The 24,712-nt window shown below is 41.0% G+C and overlaps 2 protein-coding genes across 7 annotated transcripts in view; both read right to left on the minus strand.

The window, feature by feature from the left end:
• The window catches only part of ZZZ3 (zinc finger ZZ-type containing 3), a 112,674-nt gene extending 110,420 nt beyond the window's left edge, over positions 1-2,254 (minus strand). For 3 of the 5 annotated variants that reach the window (XM_060089978.1, XM_060089979.1, XM_060089975.1), the window contains exon 1: positions 2,164-2,246. The gene's annotated coding sequence lies outside the window, so the exon portion shown is untranslated. Of the gene's footprint in view, positions 1-2,163 lie in introns of all 5 variants that reach the window. The other 2 variants (XM_060089976.1, XM_060089977.1) reach the window with 2 other exon arrangements.
• Positions 2,255-23,344: 21,090 nt separating this feature from the next.
• Positions 23,345-24,712, minus strand: part of USP33 (ubiquitin specific peptidase 33) — a 71,961-nt gene continuing 70,593 nt past the window's right edge. For both annotated transcript variants that reach the window (XM_060089982.1, XM_060089981.1), the window contains exon 24: positions 23,345-24,541. In XM_060089982.1, coding sequence (XP_059945965.1) covers positions 24,384-24,541 — 158 coding nt within the window. In that variant the 3' untranslated portion in view covers positions 23,345-24,383. The remainder of the gene's footprint in view (positions 24,542-24,712) is intronic.

A 24,712-nucleotide genomic window follows, 5' to 3' on the forward strand; every position in this document is an offset into this window, starting at 1 on the left:
TTAGAATATATAAGTTATCAAGAAATATAAACATATAAATGTAAATAGATAGCACAACTATTAAACATAAAAATATAAAACTCAAGTGACAAAACATTTAAATCTTTAAATCTTATTTCACATGTACTTTATTTTTGTACAAAGCGACCAGCATACCACCCTACAGTAAAAATAATGCTCTCACTCAAGCTATTTTCACAAAACTATACCACCAAAAAATCTGTACAAAAAATTTACTTTTTTAAAGCACGTATTCATGAGTCAAAAAACCACTAAATAAAAATATGTGAGCAGAAAAAATTTTTACAGATTGCTAACGTTGTGACAGAGTATCTTAAAACAACACCCCTCCGTTTCCTCCTCTTTGTTAAAAAAAATAAAACACATGGAAAATATCTGGAATAATACATAGCTACCGCTAAGAGTGTTTACAGAGATATAGGACTGAGGGAGGCAACTTGGTAGAATGTAACAGGAAGCATTTTACCCTTTATTTTTCTCCGTACTAAGTGTAGAGGAAAATAACACGTTTGTAGTTTAAAAAAAATTATGACTGGATTACCTAATTATCTGATTAGTTTGCGATTAATTTACCACTACGAATACTAAATAAATCCAGACTGCTCAAAAATACGAAAAAAAAGTATACTATAAATTCATCTTTGATAAAACATTGAAGAGCTGGAGAAAAACTAATCTTGCGTCAAATTCATTTAAGGAAAAATTGAACTCAAGCTTTGATATCAGAGTTTACGAAGAGAGGTTTGCTTTTAAATTTGACTTAAAACATTCCACTATTGCCTTAAATACGTAAACTAAAGCAATCATCCCTGAACAACAAAGATGGCAAACTCATAACAATAGTAATGAAAATCCTATCGGAAAAAAAAACTTATCGATAATTACGAGTTAATAGGCACGTATCAAAAAAATTAAAAGTGGTTTTATTCTGACATCAGGTATTGTCAGAGATATAAAGGATCCCTCCAAATACTGCCAAAAGTTACCGTAAACACAAAGCTAGAGTGATGAGGAAGTTAGCAATGACCAAATAAATGGGAGTAAATGATGCCCAGAGAGAAAAAATGGAATGCGCTCTATTTTAAGCGTCTGAGAAGGGGCCGTGGAGAAAGGTTCTGCAGCAGAAACAAGCAACAGAATGGTTAACAGGTCTGGAATTCTTCAGAAAATGGCAACAAGGGGAAAAACTGACAAGAACGTCTGAAAGAGGAACGGTATCCAATGGAATCCTCACGTCTGTGCGAACACGGCTCCGTACTTCCAGTGAGACGGGGGAGGAACTATCACTGAGCGGGGGAGAAGGAGCCCGGGCTGAGGGGTGGCTTCTGCAGGTGGCGAAGCGCCCGCAGGGGGGTGGGGAGGAGGATCGTGTCGCCTCAATTGGGTCAATGTATTCCCTTCAAGACTACAGGAAGATGACGCAGCACGGCTCCCGGCACCAAGGGCACTTGCCCCCGGCCCCTCCCTCGCAACTTGCCTTGTAGAAAGAGTTGCGGGTCCCAGGCCCTCGGAACCCAGGGCTCCGCCATCCAGGACAACTGCTCTGCCAACAAGGTCCCGCGAGAATCGAGAGATCTCGCGATACAAACCCACTAGCATCTCGCGAGTTTCCTCTAGAACCAACATGGCGGTACAGAGAAATCAGTACTTCGGAATTTAGAAAGGGTTTCATTTACGAAAAGAATGTGTATAACAGAGAAAGAACAGGAAGTCTTTTCCGCCTTATATTTCTCTTCATACTCCCCTAGTAGAGATGAAAAGCGGCAAACAACCCTAAAGTCTCCGACGACCACGGTTGCACTACACAGACACAGCAATCTTCTGCCTCAGCCAGCCTCCGAGCCTGTCACGTGGAAACATTCTCGGCGTGCCGGTCACGTGGACCACTACTGAGCGAGCGCGCGCCCGCCACCCTCCCCAGAGCCCTCCCCGCCCCCCTTTTGCCCGCGCACACGTGCGCGCGCCCCCCCGCCCCACGTGGGGGCTTCGCCGTCGCCGCCGTCGCCGCCGCCGCCTCCAGCCCACCCCTCCTAGCACTCGGTTCCAAATCCGGGTCCCAGAGCCGATCATCCCCGAGATCCCTCGTCCTCCATTCCCCCTCCCCCATCTGGCCCCCACCACGTGCCCCGAGCGCCTGCTCACCTTTCGGGCGGGGCCGAGCACCGCAGGCCACTCCGGGAGGCGCCGCCGCCGTGGCCGCTCTCCGCCCCCGCCACGGCACTGGCTCGGCTGGCCGCCGCCGCAGGAAGCTCGACAGCGGCGCTGGGGCGCTTCCAGGTGGGTCCCCGCCTCCCGTTCCTGCCACTTCCCGCAGCACCAGTGGCTCCTTCCGGTCCCCTCCTTTCTCGTCCTTGCTGGGACTGGCGGGCTGCGGCGGCAGCGGCTGCAGCTGCAGGCGCGCTCACTACACCGCCTGCTGGTAACCGCGGCCGGTGCAGCGCCGGCGGCCCAGGAGAGCCGGGGACTGCCGAGGTCCACCCCCGCGATCCGCCCCCGCTCCTGGGCGAGGGTTGGTCTTCTGAGGGCGGGACCCAGTCCATCCCCTACGGCTGTCTAACTTGGCTCTAGCCTTGGAGGAAAGGCGTGCCTGGAGCGCCGCGGTTGGAAGTCCGCTTCATCCTGGCTTTTGTTGCCTCTTGAGAGATTTGTACACCCTCTTTCCTTAGTAATGTGGTCTCAGGTAGAAAAATATCTGTGTGTGTATATTGTATGTGCTCCTGCCTACCTCATCTCCCACCGCATAGCTCCCTCGCCCACCTCTCTGGCTTTCCCTCTGTTCCTACAACACGCAGGTTCGATCCACTTCACGACTTTGCGCTTGCTGTTCCCTCTGGCTGGAACACTTCCTCCAGATTTCTTTTAACTCGTTCGGCACGTATTTCAGGTCCTTTGTCAAAGGTCGATATCTGAGTCTTCGCAGACCGCTCTATCCAAAGGAGCACACTTGCACCGCCGCTTTTGCTGTCTTTACACGCTTACATTTCTTCATGACAGTTACCACTTGCAGACCTTATTTATCTGTCCTCTGCCACCAAGAATGTGAGATCGGGGGGGGGGGTTGAATTTTATTTATTTGTTTCTATAACAGGTTCTTACTAGTTATCCATTTTATACATATTAGTGTATATATATGTCAATCCCAATCTCCCAGTTCATCACATCACCACCACAACCACCCGCTGCTTTCCCCCCTTGGTGACCGGACATTTGTTCTCTACGTCTGTCTCTATTTCTGCCCTGCAAACCGGTTGATCTGTACCATTTTCTTAGGTTCCACATATATGCGTTAATATACTATACATGTTTTTTTCTTTCTGACTTACTTCACTCTGTATGACAGTCTCTAGATCCATCCACGTCTCTACAAATGACCCAGTTTCGTTCCTTTTTATGGCTGAGTAATATTCCATGGTATATATGTGTGACATCTTTATCCATTCATCTGTTGATGGGCATTTAGGTTGCTTCCATGACCTAGCTATTGTAAATAGTGCTGCAGTGAACATTGGGGTGCATGTGTCTTTTTGAATTATGGTTTTCTCTGGGAATATGCCCAGTAGTGGGATTGCTGGGTCATGTGGTAATTCTATTTTTAGTTTTCTAAGGAAACTCCATACTGTTCTCCATAGTGGCTGTGTCAATTTACATTCCCACCAACAGGGCAAGAGGGTTTCCTTTACTCCACACCCTCTCCGACATTTGTTGTTTGTAGATTTTCTGATGATGCCCATGCTAACTGGTGTGAGGTGATACCTCATTGTACTTTTTTTTTTTTTTTTTTTTTTTTTTTTTTGTGGTACGCGGGCCTCTCACTGTTGTGGCCTCTCCCGTTGTGGAGCACAGGCTCTGGACGCGGAGACCCAGCGGCCATGGCTCACGGGCCCAGCCGCTCCGCGGCATGTGGGATCTTCCCGGGCCGGGGCACGAACCCGTGTCCCCTGCATCGACAGGCGGACTCTCAACCACTGCGCCACCAGGGAAGCCCCCTCATTGTACTTTTGATTTGCATTTCTCTAATAATTAGTGATGTTGAGCAGCTTTTCATGTGCTTCTTGGCCATCTGTATGTCTTCTTTGGAGATGTGTCTATTTAGGTCTTCTGCCCATTTTTTGATTGGGTTGTTTCTTTTTTTAATATTGAGCTCCATGAGCTGTTTATATATTTTGGAGATTAATCCTTTGTTTGTTGATTCACTTGCAAACACTTTCTCCCATTCTGAGGGTTGTCTTTTCGTCTTGTTTGTAGTTTCCTTTGCTTTGCAAAAGCTTTTAAGTGTCATTAGGTCCCCTTTGTTTATTATTGTTTTAATTTCCATTACTCTAGGAGGTGGATCAAAAAAGATCTTGCTGTGATTTACATCAAAGAGTGTTCTTCCTATGTCTTCCTCTAAGTTTTATAGCGTCCAGTCTTACATTTAGGTCTTTAGTCCATTTTGAGTTTATTTTTGTGTATGGTGTTAGGGAGTGTTCTAATTTCATTCTTTTACATGTAGCTATCCAGTTTTCCCAGCACCACTTATTGAAGAGACTGTCTTTTCTCCAGTGTATATCCTTGCCTCCTTTGTCATAGATTAGTTGACCATAGGTGCATGGGTTTATCTCTGGGCTTTCTATCCTGTTCTATTGATCTATATTTGTTTTTGTGCCAGTACCATACTGTCTTGAATACTGTACCTTTGTAGTATAGTCTAAAGTCAGGGAGTACGATTCCTCCAGATCCCTTTTTTTCCCTCAAGACTGCTTTGGCTATTTGGGGTCTTTTGTGTCTCCATACAAATTTTAAGATTTTTTGTTCTAGTTCTGTAAAAAATGCAAAAAATGCCATTGGTAATTTGACAGGGATTGCACTGAATCTGTAGATTGCTTTGGGTAGTATAGTCATTTTCACAATATTGATTCTTCCAATCCAAGAACATGGTATATCTCTCCATCTGTTTCTATCATCTTTAATTTCTTTCAGTAATGTCTTATAGTTTTCTGCATACAGGTCTTTTTTCTCCCTAAGTAGGTTTATTCCTAGGTATTTTGTTCTTTTTCTTGCAGTGGTAAATGGGAGTGTTTCCTTAATTTCTCTTTCAGATTTTTCATCATTAGTGTATAGGAATGCCGGAGATTTCTATGCATTAATTTTGTATCCTGCAACTTTACCAAATTCATTGATTAGCTGTAGTAGTTTTCTCATGGCATCTTTAGGATTATCCATGTATAGTATCATTTCATCTCCACAAACAGTGATAGTTTTACTTCTTCTTTTCCAATTTGTATTCCTCTTATTTCTTTTTCTTCTCTGATTGCCATGGCTAGGACTTCCAAAACTATGTTGAATAATAGTGGCAAGAGTGGACATCCTTGGCTTGTTCCTGATCTTAGAGGAAATGCTTTCAGTTTTTCACCATTGACAACCATGTTTGCCATGGGTTTGTCGTATATGGCCTTCATTATGCTGAGGTAGGTTCCCTCTATGCCCACCTTCTGAAGAGTATTTATCATAAATGGATGTTGAATTTTGTCAGAAGCTTTTTCTGCATCTATTGAGATGATCATATGGTTTTTATCCTTCAGTTTGTTAATATGGTATATCACATTGATTGATTTGTGTATATTAAAGAATCCTTGCAACCCTGGGATAAATCCCACTTGATCATGGTGTATGATCCTTTTAATGTGTTGTTGGGTTCTGTTTGCTAGTGTTTTGTTGAGGATTTTTGCATCTATATTCATCAGTGATATTGGTCTGTAATTTTCTTTTTTTGTAATATCTTTGTCTGGTTTTGGTATCAGGGTGATGGTGGCCTCATAGAATGAGTTTGGGAGTGTTCCTTCCTCTGCAGTGTTTTGGAAGAGTTTGAGAAGGATGGGTGTTAGCTCGTCTCTAAATGTTAGATAGAATTCACCTGTGAAGCCATCTGGTCCTGGACTTTTGTTTGTTGGAAAATTTTTAATCACAGTTTTAATTTCATTACTTGTGAATGGTGTGTTCATATTTTCTATTTCTTCCTGGTTCAGTCTTGGAAGGTTACCTTTCTAAGAATTTGTCCATTTCTTCCAGGTTGTCCATTTTATTGGCATAGAGTTGCTTGTAGTAGTCTGTTAGGATGCTTTGTATTTCTGCGGTGTCTGTTGTAACTTCTCCTTTTTCATTTCTGATTTTATTGATTTGAGTTGTCTCCCTCTTTTTCTTGATGAGTCTGGCTAATGGTTTATCAATTTTGTTTATTATCTCAAAGAACCAGCTTTTAGGGTTTTTTTGTTTTTTGAATTTTTGAATTTTATTTTTTTTATACAGCATGTTCTTATTAGTTATCCATTTTATGCATATTAGTGTATATATGTCAATCCCAATCTCCCAATTCATCACACCACCACCACCACCCCGCCACTTTCCCCCCTTGGTGTCCATACTTTTGTTCTCTACATCTGTGTCTCTATTTCTGCCCTGCAAACTGAGAACCAGCTTTTAGTTTTATTGATCTTTGCTATTGTTTTCTTTGTTTCTATTTTATTTATTTCTGCTCTGATGTTTGATTCCTTTCCTTCTGTAACTTTCAGTTTTGTTTGTTCTTCTTTCTCTAGTTTCTTTAGGTGAAAAGTTTGATTGTTTATTTGAGATTTTTCTTGTTTCTTGAGGTAGGCTTGTGTTGCTATAAACTTCCCTCTTAGAACTGCTTTTGCTGCAACCCATAGGTTTTGGATCATTGTGTTTTCATTGTCATTTGTCTCTAGGTATGTTTTGGTTTCCTTTTTGATTTCTTCAGTGATCTCTTGGTTATTTAGTAACGTATTGTTTAGCCTCATGTGTTTGTGTTTTTTACGTTTTTTTCCCTGTAATTGATTTCTAATCTCACAGCGTTGTGGTCAGAAAAGATGCTTGATATGACTTCAATTTTCTTAAATTTACTGAGGCTTTATTTGTGACCCAAGATGTACTCTATCCTGGAGAATGTTCCATGTGCACTGAGAAGAAAGTGTAATCTGCTGCTTTTGGATGGAATATCCTATAAATATCAATTAAATCTGTCTGGTCTATTGTGTCATTTAAAGCTTGTGACTCCTTATTAATTTTCATTTTGAATGATCTGTCCATTGGTGTAAGTGAGGTGTTAAAGTCCCCTACTATTATTGTGTTACTTTCGATTTCCTCTTCTATAGCTGTTAGCATTTGCTCCTATGTTGAGCACGTATATATTTATACTTGTTATATCTTCTTCTTGGACTGATCCCTTGATCATTGTGTAGTGTCCTTCCTTGTCTCTCGTAACATTCTTTATTTTAAAGTCTATTTTATCTGATATGAGTATTGCTACTCCAGATTTCTTTTGATTTCCATTTGCATGGAATATCTTTTTCATCCCCTCACTTTTAGTCTGTATGTGTTCCTAGGTCTGAAGTGGGTCTCTTGTAGACAGCATATATATGAGTCTTGTTTTTGTATCCATTCAGCGAGCCCACGTCTTTTGCCTAGGGCATTTAATCCATTCACGTTTAAGGTAATTATCGATATGTATGTTCCTATTACCATTTTCTTAATTGTTATTGGTTTGTTTTTGTAGGTCCTTTTCTTCTCTTGTGTTTCCCACTTAGAGAAGTTCCTTTAGCATTTGTTGTAGAGCTGGTTTGGTGGTGCTGAATTCTCTTAGCTTTTGCTTGTCTGTAAAGTTTTTGATTTCTCCGTCTGAATGAGATCCTTGCCGGGTAGAGTAATCTTGGTTGTAGGTTCTTCCCTTTTATCAGTTTAAATATATCATGCCACTCCCTTCTGGCTTGTAGAGTTTCTGCTGAGAAATCAGCTATTAACCTTATGGGAGTTCCCTTGCATGTTATTTTTCGTATTTCCCTTGTTGCTTTCAATAGTTTTTCTTTGTCTTTAGTTTTTGTCAATTTGATTACTGTGCATCTTGGTGCGTTTCTTCTTGGGTTTATCCTGCCTGGGACTCTGTGCACTTCCTGGACTTGGGTGACTATTTCCTTTCCCATGTTATGGAAGTTTTTGACTATAATCTCTTCAAATATTTTCTCAGGTCATTTCTCTCTCTCTTCTCCTTCTGGGACCCCTATAATGTGAATGTTGTTGGGTTTAATGTTGTCCCAGCAGTCTCTTAGGTTGTCTTCATTTCTTTATATTCTTTTTTCTTTATTCTGCTCCACAGCAGTGAATTCCACCATTCTGTCTTCCAGATCACTTATCTGTTCTTCTGCCTCAGTTATTTTGCTATATATTCCTTCTAGTGTATTTTTCATTTCGGTTATTGTATTGTTCATCTCTGTTTGTCCTTTAATTCTTCTAGGTATTTGTTCTTTAATTCTTCTAGGTCTTTTTTAAACATTTCTTGTATCTTCTATATCTTTGCCTCCATTCTTTTTCTGAGGTCCTGGATCATCTTCACTATCATTACTCTGAATTCTTTTTCTGGAAGATTGCCTATCTCCACTTCATTTAGTTGTTTTTCTGGGGTTTTATCTTGTTCCTTCATCTGGTACAAAGTCCTCTGCCTTTTCATTTTCTCTTTCTGTGAATGTGGTTTTCCTTCCACAGGCTGCAGAACTGTAGTTCTTGCTTCTGCTGTCTGCCCTCTGGTGGATGAGGCTATCTAAGAGGCTTGTGCAAGCTTCCTCATGGGAGGGACTAGTGATGAGTAGAGCTGGGTGTTGCTCTGGTGGGCAGAGATCAGTCAAACTTTAATCTGCTTGTCTGCTGATGGTTAGGGCTGGGTTCCCTCCCTGTTGGGTGTTTGGCCTGAGGCGACCCAGCACTGGAGCCTATGTGGCTCTTTGGTGGGGCTAATGGCAGACTCTGGGAGGGCTCACGCCAAGGAGTACTTCCCAGAACTTCTGCTGCCAGTGTCCTTGTCCCCACGGTGAGACACAGCCACCCCCCGCCTCTGCTGGGGAGCCTCCGACACTAGCAGGTAGGTCTGGTTCAGTCTCCTGTGGGGTCACTGCTCCTTCCCTTGAGTCCCGATGCGCACACTACTTTGTGTGTGCCCTCCAAGAGTGCAGTCTCTTTCCCCCAGTCCTGTCAAAGTCCTGCAATCAAATCCCTCTAGCCTTTAAAGTCTGATTCTCTAGGAATTCCTCCTCCCATTGACACACCCCCAGGTTGGGAAGCCTGACCTGGGGCTCATAACCTTCACTCCAGTGGGTAGACTTCTGTGGTATAAGTGTTCTCCAGTTTGTGAGTCACCCACCCAGCAGTTATGGGATTTGATTTTACTGTGATTGTGCCCCTCCTGCCGTCTCATTGTGGCTTCTCCTTTGTCTTTGGATGTGGGGTATCTTTTTTGGTGAGTTCCAGTGTCTTCCTCTGGATAATTGTTCAGCAGTTAGTTGTGATTCTGGTACTCTCGCAAGAGGGAGTCCTGAGATCCTTTTAGGCAGGAACTTTGTAACCTTTGATCTTGCTGTATCCACAGAACCTGTGTCTGGAACAAAGCAGTGTATGATACTGTATTAAATTATATCAAGGAACTATAGTGAGCATGGAGGAAAATAAAGGCCCAATATCCATTGATGGAGATAAGTACTTACTTTGGGTTGGTAGTTTCATTGACAACCTCACCTTTTATGAGCTGTGAAAAAGCTGAAATAAATCTCCTTCCCTCTATATAGTTTGAAGATTATATTCCAAAAATATCAAATGCAGTGGTAGAAGCTGTTTTAACTGGAGCTCTTCAGCAATTGTCCAGTACTGCTTCATTGCTTTTGTTTACCTTGTGTTTGAAACTTTTTTTTTCAGGCAAGTGGCTATGTGCCTCCTTTTATTTTGCTAATAAAAGTTATTAAATTCTTGAAATGCCTTTTTGTATTTGTTTTAGTTGAGAGTTCAACTCAAAATAACATCTGCTTGGAGACCAGGGATGGCAGGTATATTTTTATACTGACACATCAACAAGCCTTTATTGAATCTAATTGAATCTAATAGTTCCAGGCCCTATACTAGGACTAGAGACACAAAAATTAACAAAACAAGGTTTCCCCACCTTGCTCTATATGCTTTTAAGAGCCACGTACTAATTTATAGTAACCTTACCAATTAGCTCTTCTCAAGTCCTATGTGCCAGGCAGTATGCTATGTACTTTTTATACCGTATCCTATTTTAGGCTTCCAGTAATCCTGAGATAGATGCTATTAGTGGGGGACACTGAAATGTACTTCTCAGATCCCCTTCAGGAACGAGGGACATACTACCCCAGCAGCCAGGAGTGTTGCCCACAGACAGCCATAGCTATCAGATGTCAGACCCCTTCTGGCATTGCCTAATGTCACACCCCTTCCCCAGGAGGCAGATATCTGTCTACAAATTGTTGGAAGGCCCAGCCCTCTCACCTCAAGTTGGGACAGTTCTGATGGATCATCACATCCCCAGAACAACCTGCATTCCATTAAGACTGCATTGCAGCTCGACTTCTCCCTCTGCCCCATCTTCCCTTCTCTCTCACAAGTGATGATCCAAAGAGCATTCCCTAATAAATATGCACACTAATCATGTAAGAGTCTTCTTTCTGGAGAACCCAACATGTGACACTATTCACATTTTTTTTTTTTGATGAGAAAATAGGCTTAGAGAGGTTAAGTAGCTTACCCAAGTTTGAGCTGCAGAAGTTCTATATAGAGATATAAATAAAGTATTGTGGCAACAGAGGAGGACTTGGGAAAGGTTTTCTACAAGGGTTGGCATTTGAGTTACAGCATGACTTTGCAGAGAATAAAGACCATTTTCAGCCGAGGGAACTGCATGAATGTGAATGTGTGGGAATGTGAGAGGGGAACTACAAGTAGCCCCAACTGGCTGCACTCAAGGGTCTTTAAACCAAGCATTAAAGGAGCGATCTCAACTGACCCCAAGGGCTCCAGGTTAGTACTGGTTTCGACATTTATCACATCACAGATCCAGAACCACTTTCTTTTTCCACAGTCCATTTACAGTGTAAAGAAGATTTTGAAAAAGTCCCTCAAAAAGAATGGTAGAATTAGAAAAATCACCATTTTGCAACCTGTAATAAACTAACTGAATCAGGCAATAATATCAGTAGATAATATTCGTTGATAAGTTGATCAGTAACTTTATGATGAAAGGATTGAGCTCTTACCATCTGAACCCACTGATCAATCCTTGTATCATTAAAAGTGGGATAACCAAATATTGTGTGACCCCCTCACTTCACCAGGCTCATCAGACATGTTGGACAGTTATATTGGTGTCTCCCAGTGAACTATGCCTCCTGGTATTCAAGCCCTTATATAGTTCCCTCCCAAAAGAAGATGGCCAAGAATGGTAGTGTCAGTTCCAGTCCCAACCCTTTAGAAGCTTGCAGCATTTTCTTTCACCTTCCTGGAATGTAGCTGCGGGGGAGTAAGGAAGATTGGGCTATCCTTCTACAGAGGGAAGCCATACAGAAAGGCCCTGGGGGACGAGATCCTGGAGAGAGAGGCCTTGATGGAAATAAATGTAGTGCCTCAGCCAACAGCTCCAAGGCCCTGGTTATATGAGAAGCCTTCTTGGACCTTCCAGCACAGCAAATCTGCCAGCTCAGTTAACCTCATGAGTGACTCCAGACAACAACACAGGGAGAAGAACCACCCAGACCCAGAAAATTATGAAAAATAGTAAATCTTCATTTTAAGTCAGTAAGTTTTGGGGCCCTTTGTCACACTACAAAGGATCATCTTCAATTTGAGTAGCATCGTGACTTTACTGTTAGAGAACTACGCCAGCTGCTATGTTCATGAACAGTCTCATACTTCAGTGTCCTCAGGTCCTGTAGCAGAACGTCACATGGGTGAGAGACAGAGAATTGAAGGAAATTAAACCCAAAAGGCTTGTCTGATAAATCTGCACCTGAATAGTTGCTATCATAAATAACTATGCCTCCATAATTTTGCCACACAATACACAATTCAGACATGAATTATCAAAGTCACTATCTACTTAGTATTTGGAGCGCTATAGAGGGATGGGCTGGTGTCCTGGACTTTCTGCCATCGGTGACATGTGAAAAGCACTGTGGGATTATGCATTTGACAGGGCATGTTATATGCACCCAAAACTGGGGAGAGAGATGCTGTGCATTTACTAGGTACTTTGTATCTTTTAAACATTTAGTTTTGTAACAACTCAAGGTAGATACTCATTTTGCAGATGAGGAAACTGAGGTGAGAGAACTTGCCAAGGTCACACAGCTAATAGGTGGAAGAGCCTGTATTCAATGTAAGCAATTTGACTATTGTAGACTGATTGTATTAGTGACCTTAATTGTTCACATCTCTCTGTATCCACGTCTTTTGCCAAGTGCCTATCATTAAAAGTAGAATGTATTCCCCCCTCCTTGATTCTGAGTTACACCACGCAACTTGCTTTTTGGTCAAGCAAATATTAGCAGATAGGACATATGCAGAGACTTGAAAACAACTTGTCCCTCTGCCATGACCAAGAGAACATGTTGAAGGACATAAGAAACAGAACCAGTTTGCTCCAGTCATCTCCATGGAAGTCATCCTCGATCATCCCAACCCTAGACAAATGAGTGAGCCTAGCAAAGGTTAGAGGCCAGCCTAGCCGTCCCTCAGCTGACTGCAGATACACAAGTGAGGAGTGAGCCCAGGGGAGATCAGCCAAGGCCTGATTAGCTCAATTCCGCAGACTTGTAAAATAAATCAATGTTCTTGTATACTACTGAGTTTTTGTGGTTGTCACATAGCATGATTGTAGCAAAAGTAATTGATACAATGGCTCTGAAGCCCATTCTGCTAATGACTACTTATACTGCTTTTCAGATTGTTCAAGTTTTAGGTGACTGTCGCGTAAGTAGATACATTCGGCAAAGAGTTAGAAATTTGAGAATAGAGTTTGTAAGAGGCATTGAGGGTAGTAAAATATACTTGAGAATCATTTTCAAATAAGTGATATTGGGACTTCCCTGGTTGTCCAGTGGGTAAGACTCCACACTCCCAATGCAGGGGGCCTGGGTTCGATCCCTGATCAGGGCACTACAGGCGTCCCCAACCCCTGGGCCATGGACCAGTACCGGTCCGCGGCCTGTTAGGAACTGGGCCCCACAGCAGGAGGTGAGCAGCGGGCGAGCGAGTGAAGCTTCATCTGCCGCCCCCCATAGTTCACGTTACCGCCTGAACCCCCCGTTTCTCACATTACCGCCTGAAGCTTACCCCTCAATTTTGTGGAAAAATTGTTTTCCACAGAACCGGTCCCTGGTGCCAAAAAGTTTGTGGACCACTGGGGAACTAGATCCCACATGCATGCTGCAACTAACAGTCTGCATGCCACAACTAAGACCCGGCACAGACTAAATAAATAAAATTTTTTAAAAAATATTTTAAAAATAATAAAAAAGTAAAAGAAAGCAGCCGCATAGCACAGGGAGATCAGCCCAGTGCTTTGTGACCACCTAGAAGGGTGGGATAGGGAGGGTGGGAGGGAGGGAGATGCAAGAGGGAGGGGATATGGGAACATATGTATATGTATTGCTGATTCACTTTGTTATAAAGCAGAAACTAACACACAATTGTAAAACAATTATACTCCAATAAAGATGTTAAAAAAAATAAATAAAAGAAGTGATATTCAGGGAATTCCCTGGTGGTCCAGTGGTTAAGATTCCTGCTCTCAGTGCCAAGGACCTGGGTTCAATCCCTGGTCAGGGAACTAAGATGCCACAAGCCGTGCAGCACAGCCAAAAAAAAAAGACATGATGTTGAAAGCAAGGGAGTAAACGAGCTCTCTAAATAAGAGGATATGTATTTACAAAGGTAGAACAACAGAGATTTATCATTTAACATCCAGAAAGAGAAGCCACAGTAGGCAGATATGCAGAGAGGAAAACAATGGGTGGAAAGCAGCACCATGCAACTTGAAGGAGGGAAGTTTCAGGATATAGTTGTCACTGAGAAAGTCATTGGACTTTCTAACTGGAAATTTACTTGTGACTTCTGACAGAAGCATAGGTTTTGGAATCAGACACATGTGGGCTTGAATTCTGACACTTAATAGTTGTATGTACTCAGGAACATTAATTTGTAAACACATTTAGCCTAGTGTCTGACACTTGCTAAGAACTCAAACTTAGTAGGGATTAGTAGTGGTTGTGTTAATAGTTTTGAATGATAGCCCATCTTTTTCCCCTAGAGAAACAGGAGGTAAGGGGGCAGGGCACAACCTTTAGAAGAAGGACACAGCCCAAGGACATGACATAAACTGATTAGAAGCAAATAGGTCCAAGAGGGCAGACAAGTCAACTTCCACTAGATCTTGAGCCTCAGTATACGCTCATTGTAACACATCAGCAAGCTAAATGACACACCCACAGGCGCCATGACAGTCCCAAGGCTGACCATAAAGGTCAAGAAGTGGGCCGTGGGCCCAATTTCTGGAAATCCCCACCCCTTCCCCAAAATAGCTGGAATACTCCTCCCACTCATTAGCCTATGAAATTACCCACCCCTATAAAAACTGACAACCCCCATACCCTGGTGCCTTTCTCACCTTCTGAGACAACCCACACTCTCTGTGGAGTGTGTTTCTCCATAAACAAATCTTCTTACCTATCACTTTGTCTCACTCGGAATTCTTTCTGTGACATCAAGAACCTGAGCTTCATTAAGTCCTGAGACCAGGTGCGTGATCTCAGTTAAAATACTGTGGGTTCAAGTCCCAATCTGGGTTTTGGCTGGGTTTGAGTCCCGGCACATGGGTTCAAGTCCCAATCTGAGTTACACAGCAGTTTCTTCCTAATCTCCTTACAATCCTTCAAAATGGTAACTAGTATATTCAAACTGATCATCTTCCTTTGAGACTTAAGGGAGTAGCTTCAAAACACAAGGAAATTGCATCTTTCTGATAAAATTAACTGCATATAATATTCCAAAGTTAGTTATGAAAATAGTAATGATTGCTAATAAGCCATATAAGAGAAAAAAAATTTTTTTGAGCCAGGTGGTAACAGTAAAAGCCAGAGATTTGAAAAGTAAAGAGGGTAAATACTGAAGTGGAAGCAAGGAGTGAAACAGAGCAGGACCCTGTGCAGCCCTCCCGGTATAAACCCTTTCTATGTCCCCTGTTTCTTGTTTGTAGGAAATAGGCTTCATTCAGCCTCCTAGACCTTCTCTGTATTCCAAAGGGCAGACTCAAACAGTTGCTAACCAGGGAAATGAGGGAACGCAAAAACAAAGGAGCAGTCAAGAAACAATATAGTGCAGGGGCTTCCCTGGTGGTGCAGTGGTTAAGAATCCGCCTGCCAATGCAGGGGACACAGGTTCCAGACTTGGTCCGGGAAGATCCCACATGCCACAGAGCAACTAAGCCTGTGCGCCACAACTACTGAAGCCCACACGCCTAGAGCCTGTGCTCCACAAGAGAAGCCACCACAGTGAGAAGCCCGCGCACCGCAATGAAGAGTAGCGCCCCCTGCCGCTCACCGCAACAGGTGAAAGCCCGTGCGCAGCAACGAAGACCCAACACAGCCAAAAATAAATAAATTAATAATTTTTTTTAAAAAACAACAGTGCAGAATGGGGTGAGATCCTGGTTCCTCCTGGGGGATGTGCATAACAATTTGATACATGTCTGAGTTCTTCTACAGGAACTAAGATCCCCACCCAGGTGGAAGATGGTAACTTGAGGCTGAGCATAAGCACTGGACCCCAGACCAATTGGAACCAGAAGGCTGATGACTGAGATTCCTGGAATACCACCCTGTTACCTCACCACCAACCAATTAAAGGAGGGTTACACATCCGGCAGCCCTGCCCCCAAATTTTGCCTATAAAGATGTCTCCCTGAAACCTACTGGGGGAGTTGGGATGTTTTGAACACTAGCTTCCCTGGACTCATTGTCTGGCGCCTTACAGTAAATGCTGCACTTTCCTTCACCACGACCTGGTGTCAGTAGCTTGGCTTTACTGTGCACAGGCAAGGGGACCCAAGTTTGTTTCAGTAACAAGAGTGTAGACCAATCAAGAACTTTGTCAGTAAGTATGATACTGGCACAAAAATAAATATAGATCACAAATATAGAAATATTGATCAATGGAACAGGATAGAAAGCCCAGAAATAAACCCATGCACCTACGTGTAATCTATGCTAAAGGAGGCAAGACTATACAATGGAGGAAAGACAGTCTCTTCAATAAATGGTGCTGGGAAAACTGGACAGCTACATGTAAAAAAATGAAATTAGAACATTCTTTAACACCATACACAAAAATAAACTCAAAATGGATTACAGATCTAAATGTAAGATGGTATACTATAAAACTCTCAGAGGAAAACACAGGCAGAACACTTTTATTAAAAAAACAAATTTATTTATTTTTGGCTGCATTGGGTCTTCGTTGCTGTGACGGTTTTCTCTAGTTGTGGCAAGCAGGGGCTACTCTTCGTTGCGGTGCACAGGCTACTCATTGCGGTGGCTTCTCTTGTTGTGGAGCATGGGCTCTAGGCACGCAGGCCTCAGTAGTTGTGGCTCATGGGCTCTAGAGCGCAGGCTCAGTAGTTGTGGCACACAGGCTTAGTTGCTCCGTGGCATGTGGGATCTTCCCGGACCAGGGCTCAAACCCATGTCCCCTGCACTGGCAGGCAGATTCTTAACCACTGAGCCACCAGGGAAGTCCCAGGCAGAACACTCTTTGACATAAATCTCACGAATATCTTTTCAATCCGTCTCCTAGAGTAATGGAAATAAAAACAAAAAAAAAAACAAATAGGACCTACTTAAACTCAAAAGCTTTTGCACAGCAAAGGAAACCATAAACAAAAAGAAAAGACAACCCACAGAATGGGAGAAAATATTTGCAAACAACCTGACCGACAAGGGATTAATCTCCAAAATTTACAAACAGCTCATGCAGCTCAATATCAAAAAAGCAAACAACCCCCCAAAAAATGGGCAGGCAGAAGACCTAAAAAGACATGTCTCTGAAGAAGACATACAGATGACCAAGAGGCACATGAAAAGATGCTCAACATAGCTAATTATTTAGAGCAATGCAAATCAAAACTATGAGATATCACCTCACACCAGTCAGAATGGCTATCATCAAAAAGTCTACAACAGGGCTTCCCTGGTGGTGCAGTGGTTAAGAATCCGTCTGCCAATGCAGGGGACACAGGTTTGAGCCCTGGTCTGGGAAGGTCCCACATGCCTCGGAGCAACTAAGCCCGTGCACCACAACTACTGAGCCTGCACTCTAGAGCCCGCGAGCCACAACTACTGAGCCCGCGTGCCACAACTACTGAAGCCTGCATGCCTAGAGCCCGTGCTCCGCAACAGGAGGAGCCACCGCAATGAGAAGCCTGCGCACCACAACAAAGAGTGGCCCCCGCTTGCTGCAACTAGAGAAAAGCCCACGCACAGCAACAAAGACCCAATGCAGCCGAAAATAAAATAAAAATAAAAGTCTACAACAATAAATGCTGGAGAGGGTGTGAAGAAAAGGCAGCTCTCCTACAGTGTTGGTGGGAATGTACATTGGTACAGCCACTATGGAGAACAGTATGGAGGTTCCTTCAAAAACTAAAAACAGCCACTGTATGATCTAGAAATCCCACTCCTGGGCATATATCTGGAGAAAAACATTGTTCAAAAGGATACATGCACCCCATTGTTCATTGCAGTGCTGTTTACAATAGCCAAGATGTAGAAGCAGCCTAAATGTCCATCAATATGTGAATGGATAAAGAAAATGTGGATAAATTCCAATATACAATGGAATATTACTCAGCCATTAAAAAGAAAGAAATAGGGCTTCCCTGGTGGCGCGGTGGTTGAGAGTCCGCCTGCCGATGCAGGGGACACGGGTTCGTGCCCCGGTCTGGGAAAATCCCACATGCCGCGGAGCGGCTGGGCCCGTGAGCCATGGCCGTTGGGCCTGTGCGTCCGGAGCCTGTGCTCCGCAACGGGAGAGGCCACAACAGTGAGAGGCCCATATACCGCAAAAAAAAAAAAAAAAAAGAAAGAAATAATGCCATTTGCAGCAACATGGATGGACCTGGAGATTATCATACTAAGTGAAGGAAGTCAGACAAAGACATATATCATATATGATATCACTTATATGCAGAATCTTTAAAAAATGATACAAATGAACTTATTTACAAAACAGAAAGAAACCCAGACTTAGAGAATGAACTTATGGTTACCAGGGGGGAAGGGTGGAGGGAGGGATAAATTAGGAGTTTAACATATGCACACTACTATATATAAAATAGGTAACCAACAGGGAACTACTGTATAACACAGGGAACTATACTCAATTATTTTGTAATAACCTACAAGGGAAAAGAATCTGAAAAAAATAGATATATCGATATATGTATGTATAACTGAATCACTTTGCTGTACACCTGAAACTAACACAAGATTATAAATCAACTATACCTCAATAAAAAAAATATGGTGTGGCAAATTGGTCTAGGAAATACTAACTTCCCTCATCTTCTCCCTCCCAATAAGGGAAAATTTAGCAAGAGTGAAGGCAGGGTAAGGTGCAAGTGAAAAGGGGAAGTTTGAGAAAGTCTATGGTGTGGATACTTAAATTTGTTTGTTTTGTTATTGGCCATGATGTGGTGCATGTGGCATCTTGGTCCTCGACCAGGGATCAAACCCGTGCCCCGTGCAGTGAAAGCGTCGAGTCCTAACCACTGGACCGTCAGGGAAGTCCCAATACTTAATTTTAAAATGTACTGAGGTGTATTACAATGGATTACCATTTCAGCCATAAAAAAGAATGAAATGTTGCCATTTGCAGCAACATGGATGGACTTGGAGGGTATTAGGCTAAGTGAAATAAGTCAGACAGAAAAATACAAATACTGTACGATATCACTTATGTGTGGAATCTAAAAAATACAACAAACTAATGAATATAACAAAAGAGAAGCAGACTCACAGATACAGAGAACTAGTGGTTACCAGTGGGTAGAGGGAGTGGGGGGCAATATAAGGGTCAGGGATTAAGAGGTGCAAATTATTAGGTATAAAATAAGCTACAAGGATATACTGTACAACATGGGGAATATAGCCAATATTTTGTAATAACTATAAATGGAGTATAACCTTTAAGAATTGTGAATCACTATATTGTACACCTGTAACTTACATAATGTTGTACCTCAACTACACTTCAATTAAAAATTTTTTTAATTAAAAAACAATATACTGAGGGAAGTGAAAGGGCATGAAAAGTACCCTGAATGAATAAATAAATTCATGGGTGAAGAGAAGAAGTCAGAGAGGGAAACAGAAGGGCTTCTCCTTTCTCTAATGCAGAAAGATGCCAAATATTAAGAGGTGGCAACAGAAGGAAGACAAAGAAGCTTATGCCTTCTCAATCTTAACAAAAGAGGGGTAAGATTATTTACTGCAACCAAGGGAAAGGCAAGGTTTGGAAGAGCTGGTGTGGTAGTATGTTATCCTGACGAATTGACAAAGGATCACTGAAGATTTCACTAAACTCTGGGAGCTAAATTGATGCAAAAATAAGTATCTTATGATTACCATGTAAAGGTATATAGATATTGTTAGTCTTCCCATCTTCACTTTTTAAGTTCAGTGATTCTAAATGGTTCTGAAATTCTATGCCTTCTTAAACTACATTTTAAAACTGCAAGCAGTTTAGTAATAGTTCAGGATATATGAGTATCGGAGTATATACTTCTTAATTAACCTGAATCCATAATTTTGCAATGCAAAATCATAACCTTTCTGAGCAATGGAGTCATTCACAGGATCAAGGGAGATCAAATTTTTTAAACTTGGGGGGTAGGGTTGGTAACAACTGCTTTTTGACCCCAATTTTTTTTTTTTTTTTTGGCCTCACGGTACGTAGGATCTTAGTTCCCTGACCAGGGATTGAACCTATGCCCCCTGCAGTGGAAGTGCAGAGTCCTAACCACTGGACTACCAGGAAATGCCTTTTTTATTTTGAAAAATTTCAAACCTATTGGAAGTTCCAAGAATAGGGTGAACCCCTATATTCGCCAATTATTTTTTTACTTAACCTTTTTAAAAATCAAAGTACAGTTGATGTATAACATTATATGTTACAGGTGTACAATATAGTGATTCACAATTTTTAAAGGTTGTACTCCATTTATAGTTATTTTAACATATTGACTATATTCCCTGTGCTGTACAATATACCCTTGTAGCTTATTTTATACCTAATAGTCTGCATCTCTTAATCCCCTCCCCCTGTATTGCCCCTCACCCCTTCCCTCTACCCACTTGTAACCACTAGTTTGTTCTCTGCATCTGTGAGTCGGCTTCTCTTTTGTTTTATTCCCTAGTTTGTTGTATTTTTTAGATTCCACATATAAATGATATCATACAGTATTTGTCTTTCTCTTTCTTATTTCATTTAGCCTAATACCATCCAAGTCCATCCATGTTGCTGCAAATGACAACATTTCATTCTTTTTATGGCTGAGTATGTATATATATATATATATATATACACACATTTCACATCTTGTTTATCCATTCATCTGCAGATGGGCACTTAGGTTGATTCCATGTCTTGGCAATTATAAATAATGCTGTTATGAACATTGGGGTGCATGTATCTTTTCGAATTCGTGTTTATATATTTTTTGGATATACACCCAGGAATGGAACGGCTGGGTCATACAGTAGTTCTATTTTCAGTTTTTTGAGAAACCTCCATACTGTTTTCCACAGTGGCTGCACCAATTTACATTCCCGCCAAGAGTGTACAAGGGTTCCCTTTTCTCCACATCCTGGCCAACATTTGTTATTTGTTTCCTTTTTAATGATAGCCATTGTGACAGATGTGAGGTGACATGTCATTGTGGTTTTGATTTGCTTCACCAATTATTAACACTTGCCACCTCTTTGCACTCTCTCTCCCTGCTTTATCTCTCACATGTTTATTTCATATAGCATGACTTTAACCCTAAAAACTTTACCATGTATTTCCTACCAAGGTCATTCCCTCACATTACTACAGTAGTTATCACACTCAAGAAATTTAACATTGATACATTACTATTATCTAATATATACTCCCTATCCAAATTTCCCCAACTGTCTCAGTATCACTCCTTATAAATTATTTCCTCCAATCCAGGATCACACATTACATTTTGTTGTCATGTTCTCTTAAACTTCATCAGTCTTTTTTTGTCTTTCATAACACTAACTTTTTGAAGAGTCCAGGAAAGCTGTTCTGTATAATGTGCCTTTTTTAAACAATTATCACAATTCCCCCCCAACTCGCCTCATGATTAGATTCAGATTAAATATTTTTGGCAGCCCTCTTACAAAGATGTGTCGTTAAAAGTTACACATTTTGAAAAGGAGAAAGAGAATAAAGGACTACATCATCAAGTGCCAAATTATGTCAAGTATAATATATATAACAATACACATAACTATCATAATCTTATGATCAAGTATGGCAGACACAGATTTTCAGACCACTCTTCAAGAAAGCACTCATTACCCAGATGAGAGGAGAGTGCTTGGCTGATAGCATCTTGCTATTAGTCCCTCCAGTGTCAATATGAGGTCACTCTCTTTTCCAGGTAGCCACTAGTCAGTGACAGTACAAGAGCCTAGCCATTTCTGCCCAATGCAAGACTTCTCTAATGGACAATCTTAGCTCCAGATCTTTCCACGGAGCTGGCAGAAACTGTCAGGTCAGCATTATGTTCTGATAACTCCTGCTCAGTCCTGCTTCCTCCCATTTTCTTTCACTGATGTTACTTCCCAAGAAATCATTTGTACTTCTAACTCCATCTCAGTGTCTGTGTCCTGGAAAACCCAACCTGAAACATTCTCGTTTAAGAGATGAAAAACCTGGAGACAGAGAACTCTTAAGTGCTGTTCCAACTCATAGCTGGAAGATGACTTATCTACTAGGATTTGAACAGAAGCAAACTGACTCCAGAGTCCAAAAACTAATCACCTTCATGTTATAAATCAATGTAGTATTCTTAAAATATTGTAGGCTCTCACTATCCCTTAACTGCAATTTTCCTATTTCTCAGCTTAAGTATTTCGAAGAAAATCATCCTCAGAGAAACCATATCTTTTATTTGACACCTGTTAACACATATGCCAACTTTCAGCTGAGAGTCTGTGGGACTGCTAATAATCCTTTATGTACTATTTTGTTATGTATTTTGATGATTATAATGTAAAAAAAATTATATAAACCTTTAGAGACCAGTATTTTTTTTTTTTTTTTAGGCTGCCCTGCACGGCATGCAGAACTTCCCCAACCAGGGATTGAACCCATGCCCCAGTAGGAGCAAGGAGTCTTAAGCACTGGACCACCAGTGAAGTCCAAGACCAGTATTCTTTACCATATTATATATCCCAATGACAGATGCTATTAATGAATCTGATAGTAATACTATAATCTGTTTTAAAGTAATTCAGTGGGAGAAAATATGGTGAATAAGAACAGTGGTATAAAGTTGCAATGACTTTAGTTGGAGTCCCATATCTGCTACTTCTTTGCTGTACGACTTTGGGCAAAACACCTGACCTAAGTCATAGGGTTGTAATTTGGATTAAATATAAGTAATGCGGGATTTCCCTGGTGGTGCAGTGGTTAAGAATCTGCCCGCCAATGCAGGGGACATGGGTTCGAGCCCTGGTCCAGGAAGATCCCACATGCCGCAGAGCAACTAAGCCCGTGCGCCACAACTACAGAACCTGTGCACTAGAGCCCACGAGGCACAACTATTGAGCCCGTGTGCCACAACTACTGAAGCCCGCATGCCTAGAGCCTGTGCTCCACAACAAAGAGAAGCCACTGCAACGAGAAACCTGCACACTGCAACAAAGAGTAGCCCCCACTCGCTGCAACTAGAGAAAACCTGCGCACAGCAATGAAGACCCAGCATAGCCAAAACTAACTAACTAAATAAATTTATTTAAAATATATATATATATATATATAAGTAATGCCCTTAGTTGAGTGGCTGAAACATCATAAATATGTAATAAATGGCAAGCACTATTAAAAATGAATCTTTTTTGATTATCTCCTAAATGCCAGGCATTACACTGATCTCTGGTAATACAAGAGAGATCAGTAATATCATTCAATCCTTGAAGAGGATTATAGATAATCATGAGAAAGAAGAAAACTAAAAACTATTTTTTTAAAAAATTCAAATAGATTCTAATAGCTGACTATTTCATTTCACTAAATACCAAAACTTTAAATACTATACCAAATGACTTCTTATTTTGCATACTTCTGATTAAGGAATAACAAGACATTAACATTAACAAACTTTATACCCTTCACCCTTAATATCTATCAAATAAATACATCCCAGTTATACATTTTTAAATCATTTTTATTGAACTAATTTTAATAACACTGTTTTAGCTGGTGGCAGTTGCCCCAAACCAAAACAAAGCCATTGTGAATGCTATTCAACATTCTCAAAGTAATCCAGTTTGTTTTTGTACTTGGAATATAGTTAAACTTTTGACATCACATAAGCAAGCAAATAGCAGTGCATATTATATTATTCAAAAAGACTTTATGCATTTCATTTAAAAAATCATTTTGCGAGAGGCTTCAGCTTTATCAACAATCTCATTGACACATTCTATACTCCATGCTCTCAAAATAAAAAGTGCCCTAAAACTAACCCTAAGTTTTTTACTGATATTAATGAATACTATTCAGGGTTATAGGAACTGAAATTTAACATTTTACAGTGTAAGAGGCAATAAATTACTAATATCTGTTGACACAAATTCCACTCAGACTAAATACACCATTGATACACTCAAAAAGACATTTTGTAAATATTAATATGCTAGTTTATATGCTGCAGTGCAAAAGAAGTGACACCCTAAAAGTTTCCTGAGCTTTAGGAGATTAACAACATTTTTCTGACTACTACTCTCCATTTAAAATAGGCTCTTTATTATATGAAGCCATGTCAAAACTATACAATTAAATTAGGTTTTTGGAGAACTGAAAAGATTGGTCAGAATTATGGTGGCTTAGGGTAATGAAAAAGTTTTCAAAGCAAAAGTATTTACAAAGCTACAAAGGACACTATGGATTTACATGTAGTATAAAGATCAAAGATAACCTACTGATTACCAAATGATCACAATTATTCCTTCTTTTTTCAAAAATATTACACCGAAAGACTTTATGATAAGTTATCTAGCATTAAATATACCAACCTGTAGAATATTATACATTTTGACACATTCTTCCATAATGCCCAGTAAGAAGCAATAAAAGATATTAAAAATCAAGAAAATAAACATGCTTTTAGGAATGTTTTCGCATGGGAATATGTCAGCAGAAGTGAAAATGATTTCTCATCAGAACTCTCTATATCCTCAAAATTACAAAGACCGAGTTTCTACTTCAATTTTTTCTTCTGCTTGTACTACATCAGGATCAACATGAACAACCGGAGGTCGTAGGATAACTTCAGGCCCTCCACCATATATAGACTGTAGAAAATTCCATGTTTCTTCAGAAATCTGACCAGAATCTGCTCCTAAAATTAAGTATATAGAGAAAGAATAATATTTATAAACCTACATATTCATACTGCAAAAGCTTTCATAATGTACCCCCAGCATGAATACTCTAGGAATAATTGAGAACTTTTGGAACATGAATCTTCAGACTACTGGCCCATACTGTTATAAGTTGCAACTTTATGGTC

Source organism: Mesoplodon densirostris, chromosome 2 (assembly GCF_025265405.1).
Source record: "Mesoplodon densirostris isolate mMesDen1 chromosome 2, mMesDen1 primary haplotype, whole genome shotgun sequence".
NCBI lineage: Eukaryota > Metazoa > Chordata > Mammalia > Artiodactyla > Ziphiidae > Mesoplodon > Mesoplodon densirostris.